The 25,930-nt window shown below is 45.3% G+C and overlaps 1 protein-coding gene across 1 annotated transcript in view; it reads right to left on the bottom strand.

Annotated features, from left to right (window-relative positions):
• The window catches only part of LOC136578586 (serine/threonine-protein phosphatase 6 regulatory ankyrin repeat subunit B-like), a 121,764-nt gene that overhangs the window by 61,449 nt on the left and 34,385 nt on the right, over positions 1 to 25,930 (bottom strand). Inside the window, exons 11-14 of the mRNA XM_066578735.1 lie at positions 14,623 to 14,724; positions 11,697 to 11,795; positions 10,734 to 10,862; positions 10,370 to 10,498 (exon numbers count right to left, since the gene is read on the bottom strand). Coding sequence (XP_066434832.1) covers positions 10,370 to 10,498; positions 10,734 to 10,862; positions 11,697 to 11,795; positions 14,623 to 14,724 — 459 coding nt within the window. The remainder of the gene's footprint in view (positions 1 to 10,369; positions 10,499 to 10,733; positions 10,863 to 11,696; positions 11,796 to 14,622; positions 14,725 to 25,930) is intronic.

Below are 25,930 nucleotides of genomic sequence, written 5' to 3'. Positions count from 1 at the left end.
AGGGGGGCAGTATTATAGTAGTTATATCCTTGTACATAGGGGGGCAGTATTATAGTAGTTATGCTCTTGTACATAGGAGGCAGTATTATAGTCGTTATATTCTTGTACATAGGGGGCAGTATTATAGTAGTTATATTCTTGTACATAGGGGCAGTATTATAGTAGTTATATTCTTGTACATAGGGGACAGTATTATAGTAGTTATATTCTTGACCATAGGAGCAGTATTATATTAGTTATATTCTTGTACATAGAGGGCAGTATTATAGTAGTTATATTCGTGTACATAGGGGGGCAGTATTATAGTAGTTATATCCTTGTACATAGGGGGGCAGTATTATAGTAGTTATATCCTTGTACATAGGGGGGCAGTATTATAGTAGTTATGCTCTTGTACATAGGAGGCAGTATTATAGTAGTTATATTCTTGTACATAGGGGCAGTATTATAGTAGTTATATTCTTGTACATATTGGGTTAGTATTATAGTAGTTACATTCTTGTACAGAGAGAGAAATATTATGGACAGTATATTATTGTACATAAGGGGCAGTATAATAATTATATTTATGTCCACTTGTACTGTTTATTGTATTCTTCTCCGTAATTATGAACACTTCGCCCCCCCGTGTGTCTTTCTTGTGTTTTCACTGTCCAGTTCGGTGGATATGGATCGTGCCAAGTGCTGTACAGAGTTTATATAACAGAGATTTCACCATAAACAGCAATGTGTATGAAGCCTGGGCCTATGTACTGAGTCACCCCCTGAAAGTACCGACAACTCACAGAGTGGCAGCTTATCCTTTATGTGTGGCCACAAATCTTCTAATGAGTCAACAAGCTGTTTCTACTCTCTAAACTGGTCGAATAAATATTATTATAATTCTTAACATTCATTTAAATTTTGCTTTGAGATGTGAGAACTTCAGGCAAACAGAATCCATTACAGTAGCGCTCAGGACAGGACAGTCAGTCATAATTGGTCAGCCATCAAAGAACAGATTCCACAAGGTGGTGAACACCCTCCATACTCATCTCGCCCCATGCCCGCTGCAGTGGCTCTGTCTGTTGGTGCACATTTAGTGGATAAGTGGTTGCAGATCTCACAGCCCTTTCCAGCAGTTCCCAAACATGATCAGTGAGGTTACAATCCGGTGAGTTTGGGAGCTAAGGCAGCGTGGAGAGTTCATTGTCATGTGCCTCCAACCACTCCCTAAAGATCTCAGGTCGATTACATGGACCGTTGTCCTGCTGAACGATGACACAGTGGCCGGGGAAAACTTCCTGTAGATATGGGTGCAAATGGTCAGTTACAGGTCCCTGTAGTGTTCACCGTCCAAGAATTGTCGTATGATGACTAATGACCTTAGTCCATTCCAGGAAAACGCTCCCCAGAGCATGACAACATCACCACCGCCATGCTGAACTCCAATAATGAACCCATGGGATGCGACTTCATGCAGTTTACACCAGATGTGGACCCGGACATTCGTTTGGTTCAGCAAAAAGTGGGACTCATCACTCCAGATGTCTTTTCTACCATGTGTCCAAGGTCCATTGATGTCTTTTCTGGGTCCATGCAAGGTGCTGTTGACGATGATGCGAAGTCATCAGGGTACCCTTGTAGGTCTTTGGCTATTGAACCCTCATCAACGCAAGGTATGCCGCGTGGCAAATGTGTATCTAACTTCCCCATTGCTGTAGTGCTGGGTCAATCATTCCACTGTGGCACATCGTTGCTGAGATACCAGATGTACCACCTGACACTCGCCTCTAGGATCAACCACATGTGACCTGCTACTGTGTGACCTTCTGTCAGATGTCTGTCCATGGTTCAACCAGTCTTGTTACATTCTTGATATCATGGTTCGGGAACAGCCAACATGTGTGACTGTTTCAGAAATAGTGGTACCACATCTCCGGGCATCAATAATCTGTCCACGGTGAAAGTCACTCAAGTCACTATGTTTACCCATGACTGTCAAATGTTGTTTTCTGCTGCACAGACGAGAGGGCAATACATTATCTGAGAGCAGATCATGATGCGCCCATCATGTGGTACCACAGAACTGATCGCAGGATGTCACATGCCAGCTGTTCCTAATGCAGTGATCGTTCAGTGTATTAACCCCTTGAGTGGCGGGTTTCCTACCACCCTGTCGTGCCCACCAGGGCAGGTTTTTTAAAATGGTCTAATCATTGAATTTCAACTAATTTTGCAGTTGCGTCTCAAGAGCCATAACTTTTTCATTTTTCTATTGACATGACCATATGAGGTGTCATGTCTCATCTACCTGACTCTATTCATTGACATGTATAACCTGTACTGTATCTGTAAGTGTTTGCCTTCTTTAGTTTGTCCCTCCTGGTTCTCTGTACCCCCTGTGTTGCATAACCCCTCCCTTTCCTCCTGCTAGGGAGTTTCCTGTCTATAGCCTATGTGCTAGGTCTCTACTCTGTGCTCTGGCTCACCATCACTCTTTTTACCTACTGCTGAATGTGCATTATACAAGATTTCTACCTGAATAAACCCTGGAATCTTCTCCCATGCCTCTGCAGTCGAGTTGGATGCTGTCTGACAACATATATCTTCTGTGAGTACTGGTTCATAACTACAAGAGAAGTTACTTCAGCCGATACGCTTACAGCCATGTTATTGAGTCAGAATAGTAAAAAGAGTGTATAAATACAGCCAGACACCGCTGTAAAGACTCCTCCAGCAGCTCCACATACAACCACAGCTGCAGCTCATAATCTCCCACCAAGCTATAACTCTCCTCAGTGTTACCTCCATCCTGTGTGCTGCATCATGGCTGAAGGACACTCTGAGGCACAAGCTAGCATGGACCCTAGTCTGCAGTCTAGTGAGAGAGACAGGCGCTCTAATAAGCCAACCTGGAAAGTTAGAGAGAACCTTGAAAGTCTCAAGCAGGAACTTTCCTCTGACATTTTAAAACTGTGGGAAACATTACTAAGTCATGTCTCCAACATTCAGCAGAGTCTGTCTTCACTCCATGTGTCACCACTAGAGGGAGCCCTGCAACAGCTTCGTGCAACGTATGAACATTATAATATAAAGGTCCAGGAGTACGAAAATGCTTTGAGAAAATTAAACACAGAGGATTCCATAGAGGAATTGCAAAGCTTCCAACATCTCAGTGTAGGAAGAGACAGCTTAGTACACGACATTAAGTCTAAGACAGAAGCGAGAATTGCGCAACTTCAGAAGGTGTCATCTCACATTTCTGACTCTACCAGGCACTCCAAGCGTACATCTAGGTCACGATCTTCAAAGCATTCCACCCTCAGTGAGCAGCTTCTAAAAGCACGCGTAGAAGCGGAAGCGACTAAGATACAGGCCGTCTTTGCGCAGAAGAAAGCGGAAGTGGAAGCTGCGCATAAGGAAGCAGAAGTGGAAGCTGCACATAAGAAAGCAGAAGCGGAAGTGGAAGCTGCACATAAAAAAGCGGAAGTGGAAGCTGCACATAAGGAAGCAGAAGTGGAAGCTGCACATAGAAAGGCGGAAATAGAGGCTCTGGAGAAACAATGCGAACATGCTACAGCCGTAGCAAGGTTAAGAGTTTTAGAACAAGCCACGAGTCAGAGCGAAAGAGACAGCATTGACTTCAGCGGAATGGATGCAGAGGAACCTCTCAAGCGTACAAGAGACTATGTACTAAGGCAATGCTTCAATTCCCCATCTGCCGCAAACATTCCAGACAAAACAGACGTCTCTCCAGAGCGGCAGGCCGCACATCATTCCACAGTATCAGGCATGCAAAGTCAGCACAGAACTCCGCTCGTTCCTCACACCAACCTTCCATCCTATATGGAGCATCAAGGCTCTGCACCCCAGCAAGCTCAATATACCGGTATTCATGGACAATTCAAAATACCAGCGGTTCTCCAAACCTCTAGCAATTACATGGTTCCATATCCACATGTCACCAAACCTATGGACTTCAAACCAGCTCCCAGGCTGAATACCCTGACAGCCCCATATGTACCTACGTCTCTCATGCAAAACACCACAAACGATGTGATTAGCACCACTCAACCAATTTCACACCTGAAGTCAGAGAAAACCGACATGTCAGAGTTTGCAAAATACATGGTACGTCGTGAGCTCACCAAGACAGGACTGATAAGGTTCGACGACCAGCCTGAGAATTACAGAGGCTGGAAATGTGCCTTCAGAACTGCAACTCACGATCTCGGCATTACTGCTTCGGAAGAACTAGATCTACTGATCCGGTGGCTTGGCCCACAGTCTACAGAACGAGTAAAGAGACTCAGATCTGTCCACATTGAAAATCCAGCAGCAGGCCTTGCAGCCGCTTGGGAGAGACTGGAGAGAACCTATGGTAGTCCTGAAGCAATAGAAAACGCTCTGTTCAAACGTCTGCAAACCTTTCCAAGGATATCTGCTAAAGACAATCAGAAATTCCAAGAGCCCTGTGACTTACTGCTAGAGCTACAGCTGGCCAAGGGAGACCCTCACCTACCTGGCCTCAGTTACCTGGACACTGCTCGTGGAGTAAACCCAATCGTGTCAAAGCTGCCATACAACCTTCAAGAGAAGTGGACCGCTCTGGGGTCAAGATATAAGAGAGAAAATCAAGTCTCCTTTCCTCCATTTTCCTACTTCTGTGAGTTCATCAAAAACATTGCAGAATCCAAGAACGATCCAAGCTTCTCCTATGAGGAATCCAATCCCGGTCCACATCCATTCAAGTCTGACAACCCACGCATCGACTACAAAGGCCGCAGAGGTCCAGTGTCAGTAAAAAAGACTGATATTTTTCCCTCTACTTTGTCAGCTTCACAGGGAGTCAGTTACAAGAGCAATCAAGATGAAAAGGTTGAAAACCCTAATCGCCTGTGTCCCTTACATAAGAAGCCTCATCCCCTCAAGAAGTGCATCGGCTTCAGGAAGAAACCACTCCAGGAACGCAAGGAGCTTCTAAAGAAGTTTGGGGTATGTTTCAGATGTTGCGCTTCTACTGAACACATTGCTAAAGACTGTAAAAATGCCATCAAATGCATTGAGTGTGGTTGTGAAGATCATGTACAAGCTCTTCACCCATCTCAAACTAGTACTGCACCAGCTACAAGTTTCCCTACCCCACCAACGTATGGCGGGGAGAACACAGATCAAGCAGCAAGTCCTACCACTGTATCTTCTTCATGCACAGAAGTCTGTGGAGAAGGCATTTGCGACCAGTCCTGTGCAAGGATATGCCTAGTCGATGTGTACCCCCAGGGTCAACCAGAAAGGACTATGAAGGTGTACACCATCCTCGATGACCAGAGCAACCGATCACTTGCAAGGTCAGAACTCTTTGATTTGTTTAACATAAAGGGAGATGTTTACCCATACACCTTGGGTACATGTAGTGGAGTGACAGAGGTCTCGGGGAGAAGAGCCAGCGGACTTGTAGTAGCCTCTCTTAAGGGCAATCTTGAGATACCCTTGCCCACACTTGTTGAATGTAATCAGATACCATCCAATAGGGGAGAGATCCCTACACCAGAGGCCGCTTTCCATCATCCCCACCTAAGGGCTATAGCTAACGAAATACCAGCCCTTGACAAGAGCGCAGAGATCCTACTTCTGCTGGGTAGAGACATTCTTAGGGTGCACAAAATACGTCAGCAAATTAATGGACCTCATGATGCACCATTTGCCCAGCGCCTTGACTTAGGATGGGTCATCATAGGCAATGTCTGTATAGACAAGATGAAAAAGCCAACCAAGATTTCCTCATTTAAAACACACATCTTGCCAAATGGTCGCGGTACTTATTTTCATCCATGCCCACACCATTATCGGGTGAAGGAGAAACTGACTAACAGTAAGTGGCACCACGACCAACAAGACAGTACAAACACTTTCCTCTGGGATGACAGTCTTGGATCAACAGTGTTCAATACAACAAGTGACGATAACAAGTTGGCACCTGCTAGAGAAGACATTGAATTTCTCAAGGTCATGGAAAGGGAATTCACCCAAGATGACTCCAATAGCTGGGTAGCTCCCTTACCCTTCCGTTCTCCAAGAGTAAAGCTACCTAACAATAGGCAGCAAGCTACCACTAGATTCTCCTCTCTGAAACGCACTCTTGAGAGAAAACCAGTAATGAAAAAACATTTCGTAGACTTCATGCAGAAGGTATTCGATAGAGACCATGCAGAACCTGCGCCACCGGTAAGGGAAGGAGAAGAATGCTGGTACCTTCCGTCCTTTGGCGTGTATCACCCCCGCAAGCCTGAACAAATCAGAGTTGTGTTTGATTCCAGTGCTCAGCATGAAGGTGTCTCTCTCAACAACCTTCTCCTCACAGGCCCTAACCTAAACAACAGCCTCATGGGCGTTCTAATTCGCTTTGGACAAGAACCCGTTGCGGTTATGGCTGACATCCAGCAGATGTTCCATTGCTTCATCGTTAAGGAAGATGACAGAAACTATCTCAGGTTCCTATGGCACAAGGACAATGATGTCAGTAAAGAGGTCATAGATTACCGGATGAAGGTACATGTCTTTGGCAACAGTCCATCACCTGCTGTAGCAATCTATGGACTGAGAAGGACAGCCCAAGAAGGTGAGAAGGAGCACGGATCGGATGCTCGGCAATTCGTCGAGAAGAACCTCTACGTAGACGACGGACTTAAATCCTTACCCACAAGCGCAGAGGTGATTGATCTCCTCACCAGAACCAAGGAAATGCTGTCTGCCGCAAACCTTAGGCTTCACAAGATTACCTCCAACAGCAAGGAAGTAATGAAGGCCTTTCCATCTGACGATCATGCAATCAACTTGCGGGACCTTGACCTCAGCTCTGAGGTTCTTCCTATACAACGCAGCCTAGGATTGCTCTGGAATATCGAACAAGATGCATTTATATTTCAAGTATTAGCTTGCGACAAACCTTTCACCAAGCGTGGAGTTTTATCGGTCGTGAACAGTTTTTATGATCCTCTCGGATTCATAGCCCCCATCACTATTCAGGGCAAGATACTTCTGAGACAGCTTACTACTGAGAATATGGATTGGGACGCTCCCTTACCTGTTGAGAAACAACAAAGGTGGGAAAAATGGAAAAGGTCCTTGAAAGTATTAGAACAACTCCAAGTACCGCGCTGTTATGCTCCCAGTTCTCTTTCAGCTGCTGTCAAAAGGGAAATACACATCTTCTCTGATGCATCAATGGAAGCCATAGCCGCAGTGGCCTATCTGAAGATCTCAGGAGCCAACAATGAGCTACACTGTGGATTCGTACTAGGTAAGGCCAAACTAACCCCAAAACCTGCGCATTCCATACCAAGACTTGAACTCTGTGCAGCCGTGTTAGCAGTAGAGATGGCCGAAGTGATAAGGGATGAAATGGACGTCGCATTTGATTCATTCCCCTTTTACACAGACAGTAAGGTTGTTCTCGGTTATATACACAACCAAACAAAACAATTCTACATGTATGTAGGACACCGAGTAGAAAGGATCAGAAGTTTCTCCACCCCTAACCAGTGGCATTACATCCCTACAGAACTTAATCCAGACGACCGGGGAACAAGAGCCGCACCAATATCAAATCTGCTAGACCACATATGGTCTTCACCTCCAAGTTTTCTATACGAAGATCCTTGTTTGTTACCTACCAATGCCATCTATGATCTGGTGGAACCCGCGTCTGACAAGGAAATCAGAGCCCTAAGTTCTACGCTCTACACTTCTGTAACTTCTAAGGTGAAGCTGAAGTCACATCGCTTTGAACGTTTCTCGACATGGAGATCTCTCGTGCAAGCTATTGGCAGACTAATTCACATTGCTCAGTGTTTTGCAAAGAACGCATCGTCAAAGTGTAGTGGTTGGCATATGTGTAAGGCACACCCTACAGTCACAGAATTTGAACTAGTGCCTTTTCTTCCAAGGCAGGAAGTGACCTAAGGAAGCTATGATTATCCTACACAGCTCATGGCGGGGAGCATATCACCGCAGACTGCAACCGAGAGAAACTGAAGAAGTCCACCTGTGGATTACCTTTGCCACAACAGTTGATTTGTTCATTTATTATTGCCGTTGCGTTTGTTTATTTGTTTTTTAGGTTGAACAAGAATTTCTGGACTTTGAAGGACATTATGTCAAAACAGTATTCAGTGAAATCTAAAGATTTCAGACGGGGAGTGTCATGTCTCATCTACCTGACTCTATTCATTGACATGTATAACCTGTACTGTGTTTGCCTTCTTTAGTTTGTCCCTCCTGGTTCTCTGTACCCCCTGTGTTGCATAACCCCTCCTTTTCCTCCTGCTAGGGAGTTTCCTGTCTATAGCCTATGTGTTAGGTCTCTACTCTGTGCTCTGGCTCATCATCACTCTTTTTACCTACTGCTGAATGTGCATTATACAAGATTTCTACCTGAATAAACCCTGGAATCTTCTCACATGCCTCTGCAGTCGAGTTGGATGCTGTCTGACAACATATATTTGGTGTGAGTACTGGTTCATAACTACAAGAGAAGTTACCTCAGCCGATACGCTTACAGCCATGTTATTGAGTCAGAATATAAGTGCTTGTTTTTTGCGGGACAAGTTGTGATTTTTTAAACAGGGGGGAGGAAAAAAAGAAATGGGGAAAAAAGAAAAAAAGGGGCCATGTCATTAAGGGGTTAAATAATGCATTAACTTCCTTCTCTGGGTCATTACGACGCACACGGATACCACATGTGTGATTGTATTTTTGATTTTTTTACAAAGTAAAGGGAGACAAGTGTTTTTATTATTTTTTTTATAATTTAAAAAAAAAATTTTTTTTTGTCCCTTTAGGGGACTTCCACAGGGACCCATCAGGACCCCTGATCACATTCCGGGGGTCCGATGGTGACAGCCCTTTACATGCTGCAGTCACATAGACTGCAGCATGTAAAGGGTTAACACAGCAGAGATCGGAGGTTTTCTCTGCTCTCTGCTGTAAGAGCTAGTACCAAGCTGTCCTCTGATAGCCAAGCACCAAGCTCTCCCTGCCACAGAGACCATCGGCTTGCTTCTGACAAGCCGATGGTCTCTATAGCAACCTGTAAACAAAGCAGGAGATATTGCCGGCATATCGGCAATATCTTCTGCTGGTTTTTCAAAGCCCTTGCTTTGTTCTCTGTGGGTCTGTGCAGGCAGAGCACAATGTTACAGCTTGTGGCATTGTGCTCTGCAGCTCCCATAGTGACACATAGCCCGGAAATCTTCCGGGCTATGTCACTATGAGCAGTGGAGCTCGTCCCGGAAAATTTCCGGGCGTGCCACTCAAGGGGTTAATAGTCATGAGATCAGAGGCTTGGTGGAATCATCCCAAAGAAGGTGCCACCATCACCAGTAAGCAAATTTAGGCCAAGTACATTATATATTAACCCTTTGAATATCATATCCTCAAGCATAAGAAGAAATTTCAAACATTAAAGGAGATGTCTCGAGGAAGCAGTTAATTTTTTTTTTGCCCAGTCCCCCCCATTAAACACACATTACTAAGCCCCCCTGTAAATGACATTTCTAGCTGGTTCGTACTTACCGTTCCAGCGTTTCAGCAACTTATAAAAGTTTCCTCAAGATGGCCGCCGGCTCTTTCCCCGTCGCTCGCTGCAGCCCGACGTGCGCGCTCCCGAGACGCCGCCAGCTGTGTCTCCATGGCAACCGGACGCCCCGCAGCCGCCGACCAGACGCCCACCGCCAGGCAGCAGGTAAGCGGCGCTAGCCCCCGGCTCCCCAGCGCTAGACCCTCAGCCCAGGTGAAGGCCCCGGAGCCCAGCGCTAGGTTCCGGAGCCCAGCGCTAGTTCCCCCGGCCTAGCGGCAGCCCCCCCCGGCCTAGCGACAGCCCCCCCATCGCAGCGACAGCCCCCCCCGGCGCAGCCCGGCGCAGCGGCGGCGCAGCCCGGCGCAGCGGCAGCCCCCCCCCGACCCATCACTTACCTGGGAGGCTTCTCGGGGCTGCTGGGCTGGGCTGGGCTTCTCCGCTGGGCAGCTCCAGTTTCTGCACCTTCCTCTAACAGAGGATGGTGCAGAATGGCCGCTTCAGCGCGCTCCCGAGCAGTGACAGCTCGTCTGCGCATGCGCAGAAGAGCTGTAGCGGGGAGCACACTGAAGCGGCTCGTGCTGAATGGAGAAGACCGGACTGCGCAAGCGCGTCTAAAAAAGCAAGCTGCCAGCGAATTTAGACGGAACCATGGAGACGAGGACGCCAGCAACGGAGCAGGTAAGTGGAATAACTTCTGTATGGCTCATATTTAATGCACAATGTACATTACAAAGTGCATTAATATGGCCATACAGAAGTGTATAACCCCACTTGGTTTCGCGAGACAACCCCTTTAAGGCTTATCTATACCTGAGATGTGGTGGTGGAAATATCAGCATCATGATCAAGCAGGAGCCTGATGATCTTCACATCCTCTTCCTCATAGTGGATCATGTTCTTACCCAGAGCCGCCGCTACATGTAGAGAGGTCTCCCCTTTCTGAAACCAAGAGTAAAGATCTTCTGATATCAGGCCTTATGTAGTAAACTTCCTTCAATCTGCCAAAATGGGGCCAAACCAATGCCGCACTGTCAAACTCCTGGATCACCAGATGTGTGCAGAGCAGTCATTGCCTATAAAGGACTTACCAATGATCACCAGTTGCTACTGTGAAACGTTCCAGATCATCGGACTCTGGGGCTGTATCATGTATGTATCATGTATGTTGACGTACCTGGTTGGGTTGGTTGACACACGCCACAGCATCAGCCTGACTATTCTCATTGGTTAGATAGTTGAGTATAACATCCACGATGGGGAGATGACAGTGCCGGACGGCTGTGTGAAGAGCGCTTTCTCTAGCCTGCGGTGACACGGTCACAATTTAAGATGCACTTCCTACTGCAAAGTTTATATGAAAGAAGCTAAAAACAAGTATGTGAACCTCTAACTAGTCTTTCAGAATTATCCATTATCGGAGGGGATAGATGTTCAGCTGATTTTAATAACTAAGCCAGCCTCGTTGTCTGTAGCAGAGGGGCTTGCCGATGCAGAGACAAAGTGGCTCAGAGATGGGGACAGACGGCTGACGCGGAGACAGCGTAGAACAGAGATGGGGACAGGCGGCTGACGCGGAGACAGCGTAGAACAGAGATGGGGACAGACGGCTGACGCGGAGACAGCGTAGAACAGAGATGGGGACAGGCGGCTGATGCAGAGACAGAGTGGGACAGAGATGGGGACAGGCGGCCGATGCAGAGACAGAGTGGGACAGAGATGGGGACAGACGGTCGATGCAGAGACAGAGTGGAACAAAGTTGGGGACAGAAAGCCGATGCAGAGACAGAGTGGGACAGAGATGGGAACAGACGGTTGATGCAGAGACAGAGTGGAACAGAGTTGGGGACAGAAGGCTGACGCAGAGACAGAGTGGGACAGAAATGGGGACAGATGGCTAATGCAGAGACAGAGAGGGGGACTGGCTTAATATTAAGATGAGCTAAACAGCCCTTGCAATGACGTGACGGGCACAGAAATCGGGCCCCTACCATATTACTCAGCTGGGCCAACAGGGCCAGAGGTTCTGACATTGCGGGTCCATGTTAGTATTTAAGCTCCCTGGACAACCCCTTTAATCGAATTCAAGGATAACAAAGTCAACAACAGAGGTATGGAGAGGAAGAGACAATGAACGCACCTTTGACTGCCACGTGACCTCCCCTCCCTCCTCCATCAGGGCTCGGATCATCTTCAAGTTGCCGTATTGAGCGGCTACATGCATTGCAGTCTCACCATTCTAGCAACAAGAAGGAATAGAGTCATTAGTGGCTAGGATGGTGGGTGGCTCAGTGGTTAGCACTGTTGTCTTGCAGAACGGGGTGGAAATTCAACCAAGGACAACATCTGCATGGAGTTTGTATGATTTATTTTGAGTTTGAGATTTATTATTGGGAGTCCCAGCAGTTGGACCCCAAAGCAATCATACATTGTTCCCCCATGTTGTGGATAGGAGATGAAGGGCTTTGAAAGTAAAATTTTTTTAACCCCTTCATGACATATATGTACAGTGTATGTTGAGTGTCGAGTGTCCGAGTGTGGAGCTGGCTTGGGAGTCAATCCCTCTGCATACACAGTGGGTGTCAGCCATCTTTGACAGCTGACACCCATCTGCAACAGCCATGGTAGGAGATAATTCCGATCACAGCTGTTAACTCTTTAAATGCTACTGTCAATGGTATTTGAAGAATGCCCAGATCAGCATTCAAGGCCGCCCCGAACGGCCCCCCTGCGATGTGTCGTCTGGGTATCATGGCAGCCGGGCCTTCTGGGGGCTAAAAAAATGTAGGAAAAAAAAAGGTTAATGAATTATTACAAAAACTAGTAAAAGCTTAAAAAAGACACCTATCCCAGTTATCACATGAAGAAATAAGTAAAAATTGGTATCCCCGCTTCTGTAAAAGTCTGGTTTAGTAAAACATCACATTAGTAATGCCAGAGGGCAAACGTCAGCACAAAAAATACAATACGCAATATCAGATTTGCACTTTTTTTTGTCACACAGACTCAAAGAAAAAATGTAATAAAAAGTGTTCAACAAGTTCTATGTCCCTCAAATGATATCAATAAAAGATACAAAAACAAGCCCTCACATAACTGCCTCAATGGGAAAACAAGACGTTTTGGCGACAGAAAGCAGGTTTTTATTGAAAGGTGTTTAACCTCTTAATGACGCGGCCCTTTTTTTTTCCATTTTAGATTTTTCCTTCCCCCCTTAAAAAAATTATACCGTAACTCCTTTATTTATCCACCGACGTCGCTGTATGAGGGCTTGTTGTTTTTTGCGGCACAAGTTGTATTTTTCAATGGTGCTATTTAATGTACCTTATAATGTACTGAAAAAACTTTTACAAAATTCTAAGTGGAGTAAAATGAAAAGAAAACATTCCGCCATCTTTTAGTGCGTCTTGTTTCTACAGCGCACAAACTGACCCATACCCCGACGCTCCAGGACGTGAATGTACGTCCTGGAGCGGGAAGGAGTTAATAAGGAAAGCTATATGAATTTGGTACTGACCCACAGAATAAAGATAACATGTCATTTTTACCGCATAGTTAAAGGAACTATCCCCCTCCTCTGACAAAAAAAAGGGCAAGATTGAATTTTTCCCCCCCAATTTTCCCCCCCTTACAATTTTTTTCAAGTTTCCCAATAGATTACATGGTACATTAAATGGTATCATTGAAAAATGCAAAAAACAAGCCCTCATACAGCCACGTCACCAGAAAGTGAAAACATTAGGCCACGCCCACACAAGCGTTTGTAAAAGGGGTTTTACAGCGTTGAGAGCAGCGTTCTTGTGAGTGTTTGCCTGCAATCTTAACTGCGTATTATGTGCAGCAACGATGCAAGCACAGCAGGCTGATGACGTCACCATGTCCCCCTCCTCGTGGCGTAATAAGCAGCGCTAACATCGCTGTAAATGCTGCACACAGCGTTCTAGAACAGAGTTTTTAATGCCCCCCGTGTATTTCAACAACATTTGTTTTATTCCGGTACAACACTTATCTGAGAAGCCCCATTGGAATGAATGGGGGCTCAGTGCAGCGCTCTTAATGGGCGTTAAAAACACCCGCTAACCGCCTGTGTGAGCGAGGCCTGATGAAAGTGGGGAGGAAAAAATGCAAATGTTAAAACAAAAAAGGGCTGCAGCAGGAAGGGGTTAAGAAATTGATCATTAATCCCTTTAACAGGAAACTAGAGATGAGCGAACGTACTCGTTTAGAGTAATTACTCGATCAAGCATCGCTTTTTTCGAGTAACTGCCTAATCGGGCGAAAATATTCGGGGGGCGCCGGGGGTGAGCGGGGGGTTGTGGTGGGGAGTGGGGGCGGGGGAGAGAGAGAGATCTCCCCCCTGTTCCCCCCTGCTATCCCCCACTCCACTACACATTTCTTTGTTCTACTTTTTGGGCTACTTCCTCTAGAAGAGCTTTGGAACAACACTTAATTGCTCTACGTACTGTTCTCCGTAGCGGTGAGCGTATTAGCGCATGCGCCCATGTGGTCACTCACAGAATGCTTGTTATTGTAGCAGAAGCATCCGGCGCATATTTGGGACTGCGGTGTGGAACGCAGGTGGCAGAGGTGTCTGAGTGGGTAAACAGCTGGCACTTGCCAATCGCGCTGATTCTTCGGTAACCCCTGTTCCTCCTAGCCGTATCTGCAGGCCTGGTGCAGAAAGGCCTTGTGATCGTGCAGGCGCATCTTTTTATATCTCCCACTCTAAGTGCAGCCGATCCGCAGCGGCGCATACAGGTCATAAATGAACGACTGCCTGTTTACACAAGCTGATCATCGTTAAGTATATTTATGTATGCTGAAACTGAAGGAAGAACGAAAAGCAAACAAATTCCCGTTCGTCGTTCAGCCGGGGCGTGCCTTTACATTGAACGATAATCATTCAAATGCCCGCTGGATGCCGGAATCTGAACAAGTTAGCGGCTCATATAAAAAGGCAGTAAGACATGCAATAATCCCTGAGGTTACATTGTCGTCACGTCCCCCCGCTACAGAGTAATAGGTAGAAAGAGGAAAGTGAATGTGCGGGGTGCAGCTGTACTCACTGCTCGCTCCATGTTGACGTCGGCTCCGCTCTTCAGTAGAATGTCAGCCACTTTCTCCCCATCTTTTATCCGCGCTGCAATGTGTAACGGCGTCTCCTGGTCCTGAGGGACAACGACCTTGTTAAAGGGATCGCCCACTTGTATGTATATAAAGAATTGTTCTTTCTGATATGACTTATGTTTCAGTTCCCCACCGTTTTTAAAACCTCTGCTTGCTGGCAGTGAATGAAAACATTTTTGTGAAATCCAAACACGTATTTCCCAAGCTGGTGCAGGGCGGCTACTTGGTAGGGTCTCTGGGCTATTTTGCCGTCTGGTTTGGGGTTTCCTGGCCAGAGGAAGTTTGTAAAGTTGCTTCATTCTATACACTACCTCACAGAGAAAATGCGACATTATGAGGAAGTTGTCGCAGCATTTCCCAATTTTCAGGGTAGCAGCAGAGAAATAAGTTATTCAAATGGGTGCTGTCTCGAGCCAATTAAATGATCGGGGAGCGTGATAAAAGGGGAATACCGGTCTGTGAAGCTAATTTTGCAGAAGTTGTCACACCCACAGAAACAGATTTGTGTTGTTGTTACAGGAAAGGTGTTATAAAAAATGACCTATTATATAAACGTTATGTTTCTGTTAAATATATATTTTTAAGAATTTTTGGTGATTTTTTTAGATTTTCGGTTTCAAACTATATTTTTAAAAAATCCTAAAATCCTGCATTTTTCATAATGGCCAAAGAGACTAATACTACCCTGTTTCTCCAAAATAAGACCTACCCTGATTTTTTGGGAATTTTTGGGACGACTTGAAATATAAGCCCTGCCCTGAAAATAAGCCCTAGCTGCATTAAAAAGAAAAAAGCAATACATTACCTAGCAGGCTCAGTCTACATCTCCCCATCTGGTCTCTGAAGCTCTAGCATGCTTCCTGCAGTCCTTGGCTGCCAACAGAAGATTGCTTCCTGGTTACAGGATTCATAAATCCCGCCTCTTGGAGGCGATGGCTCTGATTGGTTCTCGAGCGCTGCTCAGCCAATCAATGCAGCTCTCGATGAACTGATGTGATAGCTGTCATTGGTTAATCCAGTGCTGCATTGATTGGCTGAGCCTCGCTCAAGAACCAAACACAGCCATAGCATTGTGGAGGCGGGATTTATGAATTGCCAATCAATGCCGAGGCTCACTGCAATCAATACCGCAACTCAGGCATGTGGACCGAGCCTGCTAGGTAAGTATATAATAAAACATCCCTCAAAAATAAGACACTGTGCCTCTTTTGGGGCAAAAATTAATATAAGACAGTGTCTCATTTTTGGGAAAACACGGTAGTCACTTCCTAATCTGTAGAGAAAGCTTTGCAGCTGTGATCTCACTAACATCACAGGCAGGATTACACTGAGAGGCGACACCTATATGTATATAACACCCACCATTCACAATAGTTATAAGCTGTGACCATCTACACCCCATCCCTGCAGAGGTCTCAGAGCCCGCCTACAAGCCTCCAACACAAGTCAATGGGTCTCTCCTGGTCACTTTGTGCATGGCCAATGGAACTGCTGTAAAGCATCTCTCTAAGTGCTGTTAAATGTAGCTCAGGAAAGATGTCCGCCCCCATAGTCACTTATAGACAAGATGACCACCCCATAGTCAGGTATAGACAAGATGGTTGGCCCCCATAGTGATGTATAAACAAGATGACCACCCTATAGTCATGTATAGAGAAGATGGCCGCCCTCATAGTCATTTATAGACAGGATGGCCAAATGACCCATTGTAAAGACTGCCCCTCGCAGTGCACCATGCTCATGAACGCTTGCAGTTGTCACTTCCTCCAAGCTACCTGGTGTGGCGGATGGCACAATGTGGTGTTCAGAGACGATTCAAGATTCAGCCCCATTAACGATGATCATCAAGCTAGGATCTGGAGGCCACGTGGCAATTGAACTGATCCTTCCATCATTTTGGAACGCCACGCAGGTCATCATTGTGGAGTCATGGTTTGGGGTGTCTTCAGCTTCAACAGTCGATCACCTCTAGTAAGCATCAGGGCATACTGACTGCACACAGTTATATTAATGAGGTCAAACTGCCGTATCTTCAGGGTGCACCAAACACCACTTTCCATTAGAATTATGCGTTGGCCCCACACAGCGAACATCAGCAACTCTGCAAGGTGTCTCAGAGATTCCTTGGCCAGTATGATCCCCAGATCTCCCTCCAATGGAGAATTCAAAGACATGGGATTGTTTGACATTGAAATCATTTTTTTAGAACTTAAAGAGACTTTGTCACCACCTTTTTGCAGCCCTCTCCGAGAGCACCATAAGGTAGTGCTCGTCACACTGATTACAGTGATATGTCTGCTGTGTAGATCAGTGCAGTAGTTCGGAAGAAACTTGCATTTAATTAGTAGCAGCCAGATACAGAAGTAGTCCTGCATATTCATGATCTGCAGCTAGCCACGCCCACCCTGCTCTCCAGCCAATGATTGGCAGCTCTCTCTCTATGCACACTAATAGGCAGACAGCAGTCAATCATTGGCTGGAGGGCGGGGTAGGTGGAACTAGCTGCAGCTCATTAATATAATAGAATGGAAGAGTTGGAAGGGTCCTCCAGGGCCATCCGGTCCAACCCCCTGCTCCGTGCAGGATCACTAAATCATCCCAGACAAATATTTGTCCAGCCTTTGTTTGAACATTTCCATTGAAGGAGAACTCCCCACTTCCCGTGGTAACCTGTTCCACTCATTGATCCCCTCACTGTCTAATATCTAATCTGTATCTCCTCCCTTTCATTTTCATCCCATTGCTTCTAGTCTTTCCTTGTGCAGATGAGAATAGGGCTGATCCCTCTGCACTGTGACAGCCCTTCAGATATTTGTAGACAGCTATTAAGTCTCCTCTCAGCCTTCTCTTCTGCTAAATATTCCCAGATCCTTTAACCGTTCCTCATAGAACATGATTTGCAGACCGCTCACCATCTTGGTAACTCTTCTCTTAACTTGCTCCAGTTTGTCTACGTCTTTTTTAAATTGGGGTGCCCAGAACTGGACACAGTATTCCAGATGAGGTCTGACTAAGGTAGAGTAGAGGGGGATAATGACCTCATGTGATCTAGACTCTATGCTTCTCTTAATACATCCCAGAATTGTGTTTGCCTTTTGGCTGCTGCATCACATTGTTGACTCATGTTCAGTCTATGATCTATTAGTTTACCCAAGTCTTTTTCACATGTGCTGCTGCTTAGCCCAATTCCTCCCATTCTGCATGAGTTTTTTTCATTTTTCTTGCCCAGATGTAGGACTTTGCATTTCTCCTTGTTAAATACCAATCTATTAGTCACTGTCCACTGTTCAAGCTTTTCTAGATCTTTTTGAATACTCTCTCTTCTTTCTAGTGTTAGCTAATCCTCCTGGCTTTGCATCGTTGGCAATTTGATCAGTTTCCCCTCAATTCCCTCCTCCAGATCTGGGACTCATGTCATGGGGTTCAGAGGGGCTACCAAATTCAATTTGGCATTTTATAAGAGGTTGTCTACAGCAGCTGGCCTCTCTACTACAAACCCTTTCCAGGCGTCAGTGTTTAAACCATGGGTCACTAACTTGTGGCCTTTGGACTGTTTCAAAACTACTCCAGTTGTGAGAGTATGATGGGAGTTGTAGCTTTGTAGCTGTCGGAGAACAAGTTGGAGAGCTGGGGTTTACAGGGAAAAGGTGCTTAAGGGGGGTGGAAATCCTTCAGTATCTAAAAGCATTGCCTGATCCTTGTAAAATTCTTACTGTGTTTGTAATAATATGAAACTCGCTTTGTTTTATGACTGAAAGGCAACCAAGTAAATCCCTACGGCAGCAGAGCCCAAATGAGTCACATCTCGGACTTTATACTGTCTCATAAACGGAAGACGTAACACAAAGTGCTTATTTCTGTTTCTGATAGGATGAGTCCTATAAATCCATCTGTCCTGGTGATACATTTGTATCACAGCGTCAGTCCCAGTGATACATTTACAGCTACAATGTATCAGAGTGTTAGTGCCGGTGATACATTCCTTGCTACATTGTATCAGAGTCTAAGGGCTCAGTCAGACGGGCATTTTTATGTGCGAATTTTTGTTTGCAAAACGCATGCATAAAAAATTTGGGTGACCTCAGTGCGTGTCACGCATAAAAAAAATTAAACAGTGCGGAGTGTTCTAAAGAACACAATAGCAGGCAATGGCAAGTCCTGCGCTTTTGAGAAAATTATTTGCGAACGCAGAACGCATATGGCCGCGTTTTAAAATATGGTGTCCTATAATTTGCGTTGCAGACCTTTTTGCGCATGTAAAAATCGGACATGTGACCGCTGCCATTGAAAAGCATTGGTTCTATTAGATGCGAATCACAATTGCTCAAAACATGCACAGCGAACAAACATCCGTCTGACTAAGCCTTAGTTCCAGTGATACATTTATGGCTATATTCTATTAGAGTGTCAGTTTCACTGATACATTCCTTGCTACATTGTATCACAGTGTTAGTCCCAGTGATACATTTATGGTTACATTGTATCAGAGTGTGGGACTTTGTCGCCATCATGTGGCCATACAAGGTAGTAATCATGGAAAGCAGCAAAGATTGAATTCTGGCTGAATGACACAATATTAAGTCTCCTAAATGTTGCTGTTAATTGCAGTTTTCCTACACCATTAGAGCCAAAGTTTGGAGACCATGGATGTAACGTGGAGATTTGTATCCACTTTGAGAAACAATCACATCGGTCTGCTGTTACCTGTGATATCCATGAAAAGCATATTCACTTTTTAGATTTAGACATCTCACTGGATGAGAATTGATGCATTTAAAACCAACATCTATAGAAACTTCACAGCAACAAGCAACCTGCTCCACTAGGATAGTTGGCATCCCCCTTCAGTGGGGAATACTGAAGAGCAAGAAGAAACTGCTCAGAAGAAAGAGCGATCATCCTTGCGTCTAAACATGCGACCATCGTGCACTTTTTGTGCACTGCTAGCTGATTGTTAAATTCAGGCCAACCTAAAAATCATTCATCAGCAGTTCTCCACGGGGAGTGCTGATAGCATTTTTTCCTATCGGAGAACAAAGGAACTGAAAGCAGATAAGAGCCCTCGGGCTATTAACTGCTTTCAGCTAAGGCTTCATTTGCACGCTAAATAGCTCTTAAGTAGCTGAGTAGCTACATAATAGTTTATGCAAAATGGTCGCTCAAAGCTGTCACTCAAACTGTCGTTTGAGCGATCTTTGAGCGATCATCGCTCTGTGTAAACCAGTCTTTAGTCCTCTTGCCCTAAATAGACAACTACCCCAGTCCAGACTTGCCGACTCTCACCCCTGTGGGAGGCGCTCTTCCTGTCCATTTATCATTAATGCCTCTACACTTGTCAATCTAGCGGGCAAGAAAATGTATCAAACAAAGCAGGAAATAACATGTCCCAGCACAGGAGTTATATATGGAGTAATATATACTGGTAAGACGGTTCAGAAGCTTAGGAGACGCATTTCCAAATACCTGAGCACTATACACACGAAAATAGACCCCCCTTTGCAAGGCATGTTAATGGATGTCATGGAGGCGATGGTACTAAACTAATATTCTGGCATATTTGTCAGATAGAACTGGGTCCCCACAAGGGGGTTCTGGACAAAAACATTCAATGTGAGGAGGCGCACTGGATCTTCCACTTTAGGGCATAAATTCGGGATTTTCTTATTCAGCATTCACTTAAAACTATCTTTTGTAAACACTATGAGTCACTTCTATGAACTGTAGAACTTTTGATAAGGCTTTCTCTTTGTAATGTAGCACCCCATAATCACCCAAGAGGTTCTCATGTGGCGAGTGTGGGGTACTGATGCCATATGGCAGGGGGGATAGTACATCCTAGTACGCTTTAGGAGTCGCTCAATATAAATAGACGCATAGCCTATGAACTAGTCAGGTTATGGTCGCTTGGACTAGTAGGGATTCATGATGATATATTATATTGTCCTAACTATGGCGACCCATCTAGGTGTCTGTGGGAACATCAGAATTACCCCACAGGCTTATGATAAATTGAATTGTTCTGCATGAGTAACATTTAACCCTTTCCAATCCAATTTTGGATTCAGGGTTTCCTAAAAGGCTTTCTCTTTGTTATACCATGGTGCCATCTGCTGGCTAAAGCCAGTGTGTGTGCGCCAGAGAGGTTCCGACAGTGGAGTGGCTGGCAATAGACGGTAAGAATACCATGTCGGAAGTCTTCTGACATTGGAGCTGTACAAGCTTCAATCAGAATGTAGGAAGACGTCAGACAGTGGAAAGGGTTAAGATTGGAAGATGCAGTATACTATGGAATACCCTCGGAGATTGCTGTGTTAGGGTCCGTACCACCCGCAGCACCGTTGGTACGCACTTACATCATTTTAGCCATAGGTATAAGTTGAAGAGTATATACTGACATTTGGGAAAAAATCTATGTATTAGTGTACCAGGCCTCTCTCCCTTGAACTTAAACTACCTATGGATTCAATGCCTTGAATATCCAATCAGTAACCCGCAGTGATCCTTACATGGTGAGCTTGTAGAATCCCTTCTCACAGTACGGAGGCCACAGAAAAGTTTTCTAAAATGTGAACCTCTGCAGACTGGGCTGCTCTATAGATCATAGTATCTGCTGAACTGCGGACCTCGGCAAATCCACCTAAATATGAGATCTTATGTACTGAGCATGCTCCGCAAAATGAAGTGAAAAAATATCAAAGTCCTAGAAGAGACACGCTAAGCATGCTGGGAAAGGCCAAACCGCCATTTTCTGGGCTGATGACATCATTACACGTCAGGATTGGCCATGAATGAGGGAGTCACTCTGTACGATTGCCTAAAGGACTGTGTAAGGACTGGCGGTTCGCGGGTCCGTCGTGCCCGCACCGCCGGTCCTGTCACACGTGCGGCTGCTGTGCGGCGCAGGGGGGCCCCGGTCCTCGTCACCTCCCCTGGCCGCCAAGCTCCGCCTCGCCGCCGGGTTGCTAGGGACATGGTGGGTGCTGCCCCGCGCCGCATCCTCGGTATCATGGCAACCAGGCATGTGTCTCCTTCCCTGCCTCCTGCAGGGCTGGAGGTGGGTTCCCCAGTGCTGCTGGGTGCACCCAGCTGCTGTCAGACTCCCTGCCCCCAATCAGCTCCTGGGGCGGCAGCTCTGACAGCATTTAAACCTGCTGGTGTCTGCAGACCAGTGCCAGTGTTAGTTTGGTTTCCCTGCTACACCAGCGTACTTCGTGTTTTGACTCCTGATATTGACTCTCTGCTTTTGACCCGACGTTGCCTTTGCCTGACCCTCTTGTACCGCGTACCCTCTCGTTGCCGACCTGGATTGTCTGACTCTCCTTGCTGTTGTTTGTTCCAGTGTCTGTCTGTTTGTTAGTCCCAGTGCCCCCTTCCTTAGTGAGAGTAGGGACCGTCGCCCACTTTGCGCCCTGGGGCTTAGCCCAGGGGGGCAAGTAGGTAGGGACTGGGGTTGCGGGTATTTTCAGGGACTTTCAGTTTCCCGGACCCCGAGCCCTGACAGACCGACCCTGCATCGTTACCTTTCTCTCCATTGGCCACTTAGCATGCAGCATCTTGCTGGTCAGTCAGATGGGAGAATCCCCCCATAATGTTACATAACAGCTGTCATTTAGGTGGGTGCGCCTCTAGTAACCCCAGACCCCCACTACGATGGCGAAACATGTTGGGAAAGGAAGGAGGGTTCTATGTTTCTCTCAGCTTCAACACAGACCTGACGATTATTATGGAGGTTATTAGTCTGCAACAGCGACCTGCATGATATCTTATAGAGCTACTATAAAACACATTATACAGCTTATTGCAGCAGCAGTGGATGATATATATTATAGGTGGCTCAGCAGCAGCGGATGATATATATTATAGGTGGCTCAGCAGCAGTGGATGATATATATTATAAGTGGCTCGGCAGTGGATGATATATATTACAGGCGGCTCAGCAGCAGTGGATGATATATATTACAGGCGGCTCAGCAGCAGTGGATGATATATATTATAGGTGGCTCAGCAGCATTAGATGATATATATTATAGGTGGCTCAGCAGCAGTGGATGATATATATTATAAGTGGCTCAGCAGCAGCGGATGATATATATTATAGGTGGCTCAGCAGCAGTGGATGATATATATTATAAGTGGCTCAGCAGCAGTGGATGATATATATTACAGGCGGCTCAGCAGCAGTGGATGATATATATTATAAGTGGCTCAGCAGCAGCGGATGATATATATTATAGGTGGCTCAGCAGCAGAGGATGATATATATTATAAGTGGCTCAGCAGCAGTGGATGATATATATTACAGGCGGCTCAGCAGCAGTGGATGATATATATTATAGGTGGCTCAGCAGCAGTGGATGATATATATTATAGGTGGCTCAGCAGCATTAGATGATAGATATTATAGGTGGCTCAGCAGCAGTGGATGATATATATTATAAGTGGCTCAGCAGCAGTGGATGATATATATTACAGGCGGCTCAGCAGCAGTGGATGATATATATTATAAGTGGCTCAGCAGCAGTGGATGATATATATTATAGGTGGCTCAGCAGCAGCAGATGATATATATTATAGGTGGCTCAGCAGCAGTGGATGATATATATTATAGGTGGCTCAGCAGCAGTGGATGATATATATTACAGGTGGCTCAGCAGCAGCGGATGATATATATTATAGGTGGCTCAGCAGCAGCAGATGATATATATTATAGGTAGCTCAGCAGCAGTGGATGATATATATTATAGGTGGCTCAGCAGCAGTGGATGATATATATTATAAGTGGCTCAGCAGCAGTGGATGATATATATTACAGGTGGCTCAGCAGCAGTGGATGATATATATTACAGGCGGCTCAGCAGCAGTGGATGATACATATTATAGGTGGCTCAGCAGCAGTGGATGATATATATTATAGGTGGCTCAGCAGCATTGGATGATATATATTATAAGTGGCTCAGCAGCAGTGGATGATATATATTATAAGTGGCTCAGAAGCAGTGGATGATATATATTATAAGTGGCTCAGCAGCAGTGGATGATATATATTATAGGTGGCTCAGCAGCAGTGGATGATATATATTATAGGTGGCTCAGCAGCAGTGGATGATATATATTATAAGTGGCTCAGCAGCAGTGGATGATATATATTATAGGTGGCTCAGCAGCAGCAGATGATATATATTATAGGTGGCTCAGCAGCAGTGGATGATATATATTATAGGTGGCTCAGCAGCAGTGGATGATATATATTATAAGTGGCTCAGCAGCAGTGGATGATGTATATTACAGGTGGCTCAGCAGCAGTGGATGATATATATTATAGGTGGCTCAGCAGCAGTGGATGATATATATTATAAGTGGCTCAGCAGCAGTGGATGATATATATTATAGGTGGCTCAGCAGCAGCAGATGATATATATTATAGGTGGCTCAGCAGCAGTGGATGATATATATTATAGGTGGCTCAGCAGCAGTGGATGATATATATTATAAGTGGCTCAGCAGCAGTGGATGATATATATTACAGGTGGCTCAGCAGCAGTGGATGATATATATTATAGGTGGCTCAGCAGCAGCGGATGATATATATTATAGGTGGCTCAGCAGCAGTGGATGATATATATTATAGGTGGCTCAGCAGCAGCAGATGATATATATTATAGGTGGCTCAGCAGCAGTGGATGATATATATTATAAGTGGCTCAGCAGCAGTGGATGATATATATTACAGGTGGCTCAGCAGCAGTGGATGATATATATTATAAGTGGCTCAGCAGCAGTGGATGATATATATTATAGGTGGCTCAGCAGCAGCGGATGATATATATTACAGGTGGCTCAGCAGCAGCAGATGATATATATTATAAGTGGCTCAGCAGCAGTGGATGATATATATTACAGGTGGCTCAGCAGCATTGGATGATATATATTATAGGTGGCTCAGCAGCAGCGGATGATATATATTATAAGTGGCTCAGCAGCAGTGGATGATATATATTACAGGTGGCTCAGCAGCAGTGGATGATATATATTATAAGTGGCTCAGCAGCATTAGATGATATATATTATAGGTGGCTCAGAAGCAGTGGATGATATATATTATAAGTGGCTCAGCAGCAGTGGATGATATATATTACAGGCGGCTCAGCAGCAGTGGATGATATATATTATAGGTGGCTCAGCAGCAGTGGATGATATATATTATAGGTGGCTCAGCAGCAGTGGATGATATATATTATAAGTGGCTCAGCAGCAGTGGATGATATATATTACAGGTGGCTCAGCAGCAGTGGATGATATATATTATAAGTGGCTCAGCAGCAGCGGATGATATATATTACAGGCGGCTCAGCAGCAGTGAATGATACATATTATAGGTGGCTCAGCAGCAGTGAATGATACATATTATAGGTGGCTCAGCAGTGGATGATACATATTATAGGTGGCTCAGCAGTGGATGATACATAATACAGGTGGCTCAGCAGCAGTGGATGATATATATTACATGCGGCTCAGCAGCAGTGGATGATATATATTGCAGGCGTCTCAGCAGCAGCAGATGATACATATTATAAGTGGCTCAGCAGCATTAGATGATATATATTATAGGCGGCTCCGCAGCATTGAATGATATATATTATAGGTGGCTCAGCAGCAGCAGATGATATATATTATAAGTGGCTCAGCAGCAGCAGATGATATATATTATAAGTGGCTCAGCAGCAGTGGATGATATATATTACAGGTGGCTCAGCAGCAGTGGATGATATATATTATAAGTGGCTCAGCAGCAGTGGATGATATATATTATAGGTAGCTCAGCAGCAGTGGATGATATATATTACAGGTGGCTCAGCAGCAGTGGATGATATATATTATAAGTGGCTCAGCAGCAGTGGATGATATATATTACAGGTGGCTCAGCAGCAGTGGATGATATATATTATAAGTGGCTCAGCAGCAGAGGATGATATATATTACAGGTGGCTCAGCAGCAGTGGATGATATATATTACAGGTGGCTCAGCAGCAGCAGATGATATATATTATAAGTGGCTCAGCAGCAGCGGATGATATATATTATAGGTGGCTCAGCAGCAGTGGATGATATATATTACAGGTGGCTCAGCAGCAGCAGATGATATATATTATAAGTGGCTCAGCAGCAGTGGATGATATATATTACAGGTGGCTCAGCAGCAGCGGATGATATATATTATAGGTGGCTCAGCAGCAGCGGATGATATAT

This window comes from Eleutherodactylus coqui, chromosome 9 (genome assembly GCF_035609145.1).
Source record: "Eleutherodactylus coqui strain aEleCoq1 chromosome 9, aEleCoq1.hap1, whole genome shotgun sequence".
In the NCBI taxonomy this organism is placed as follows: domain Eukaryota; kingdom Metazoa; phylum Chordata; class Amphibia; order Anura; family Eleutherodactylidae; genus Eleutherodactylus; species Eleutherodactylus coqui.
This window is presented reverse-complemented; position numbering and strand designations above follow the sequence as displayed.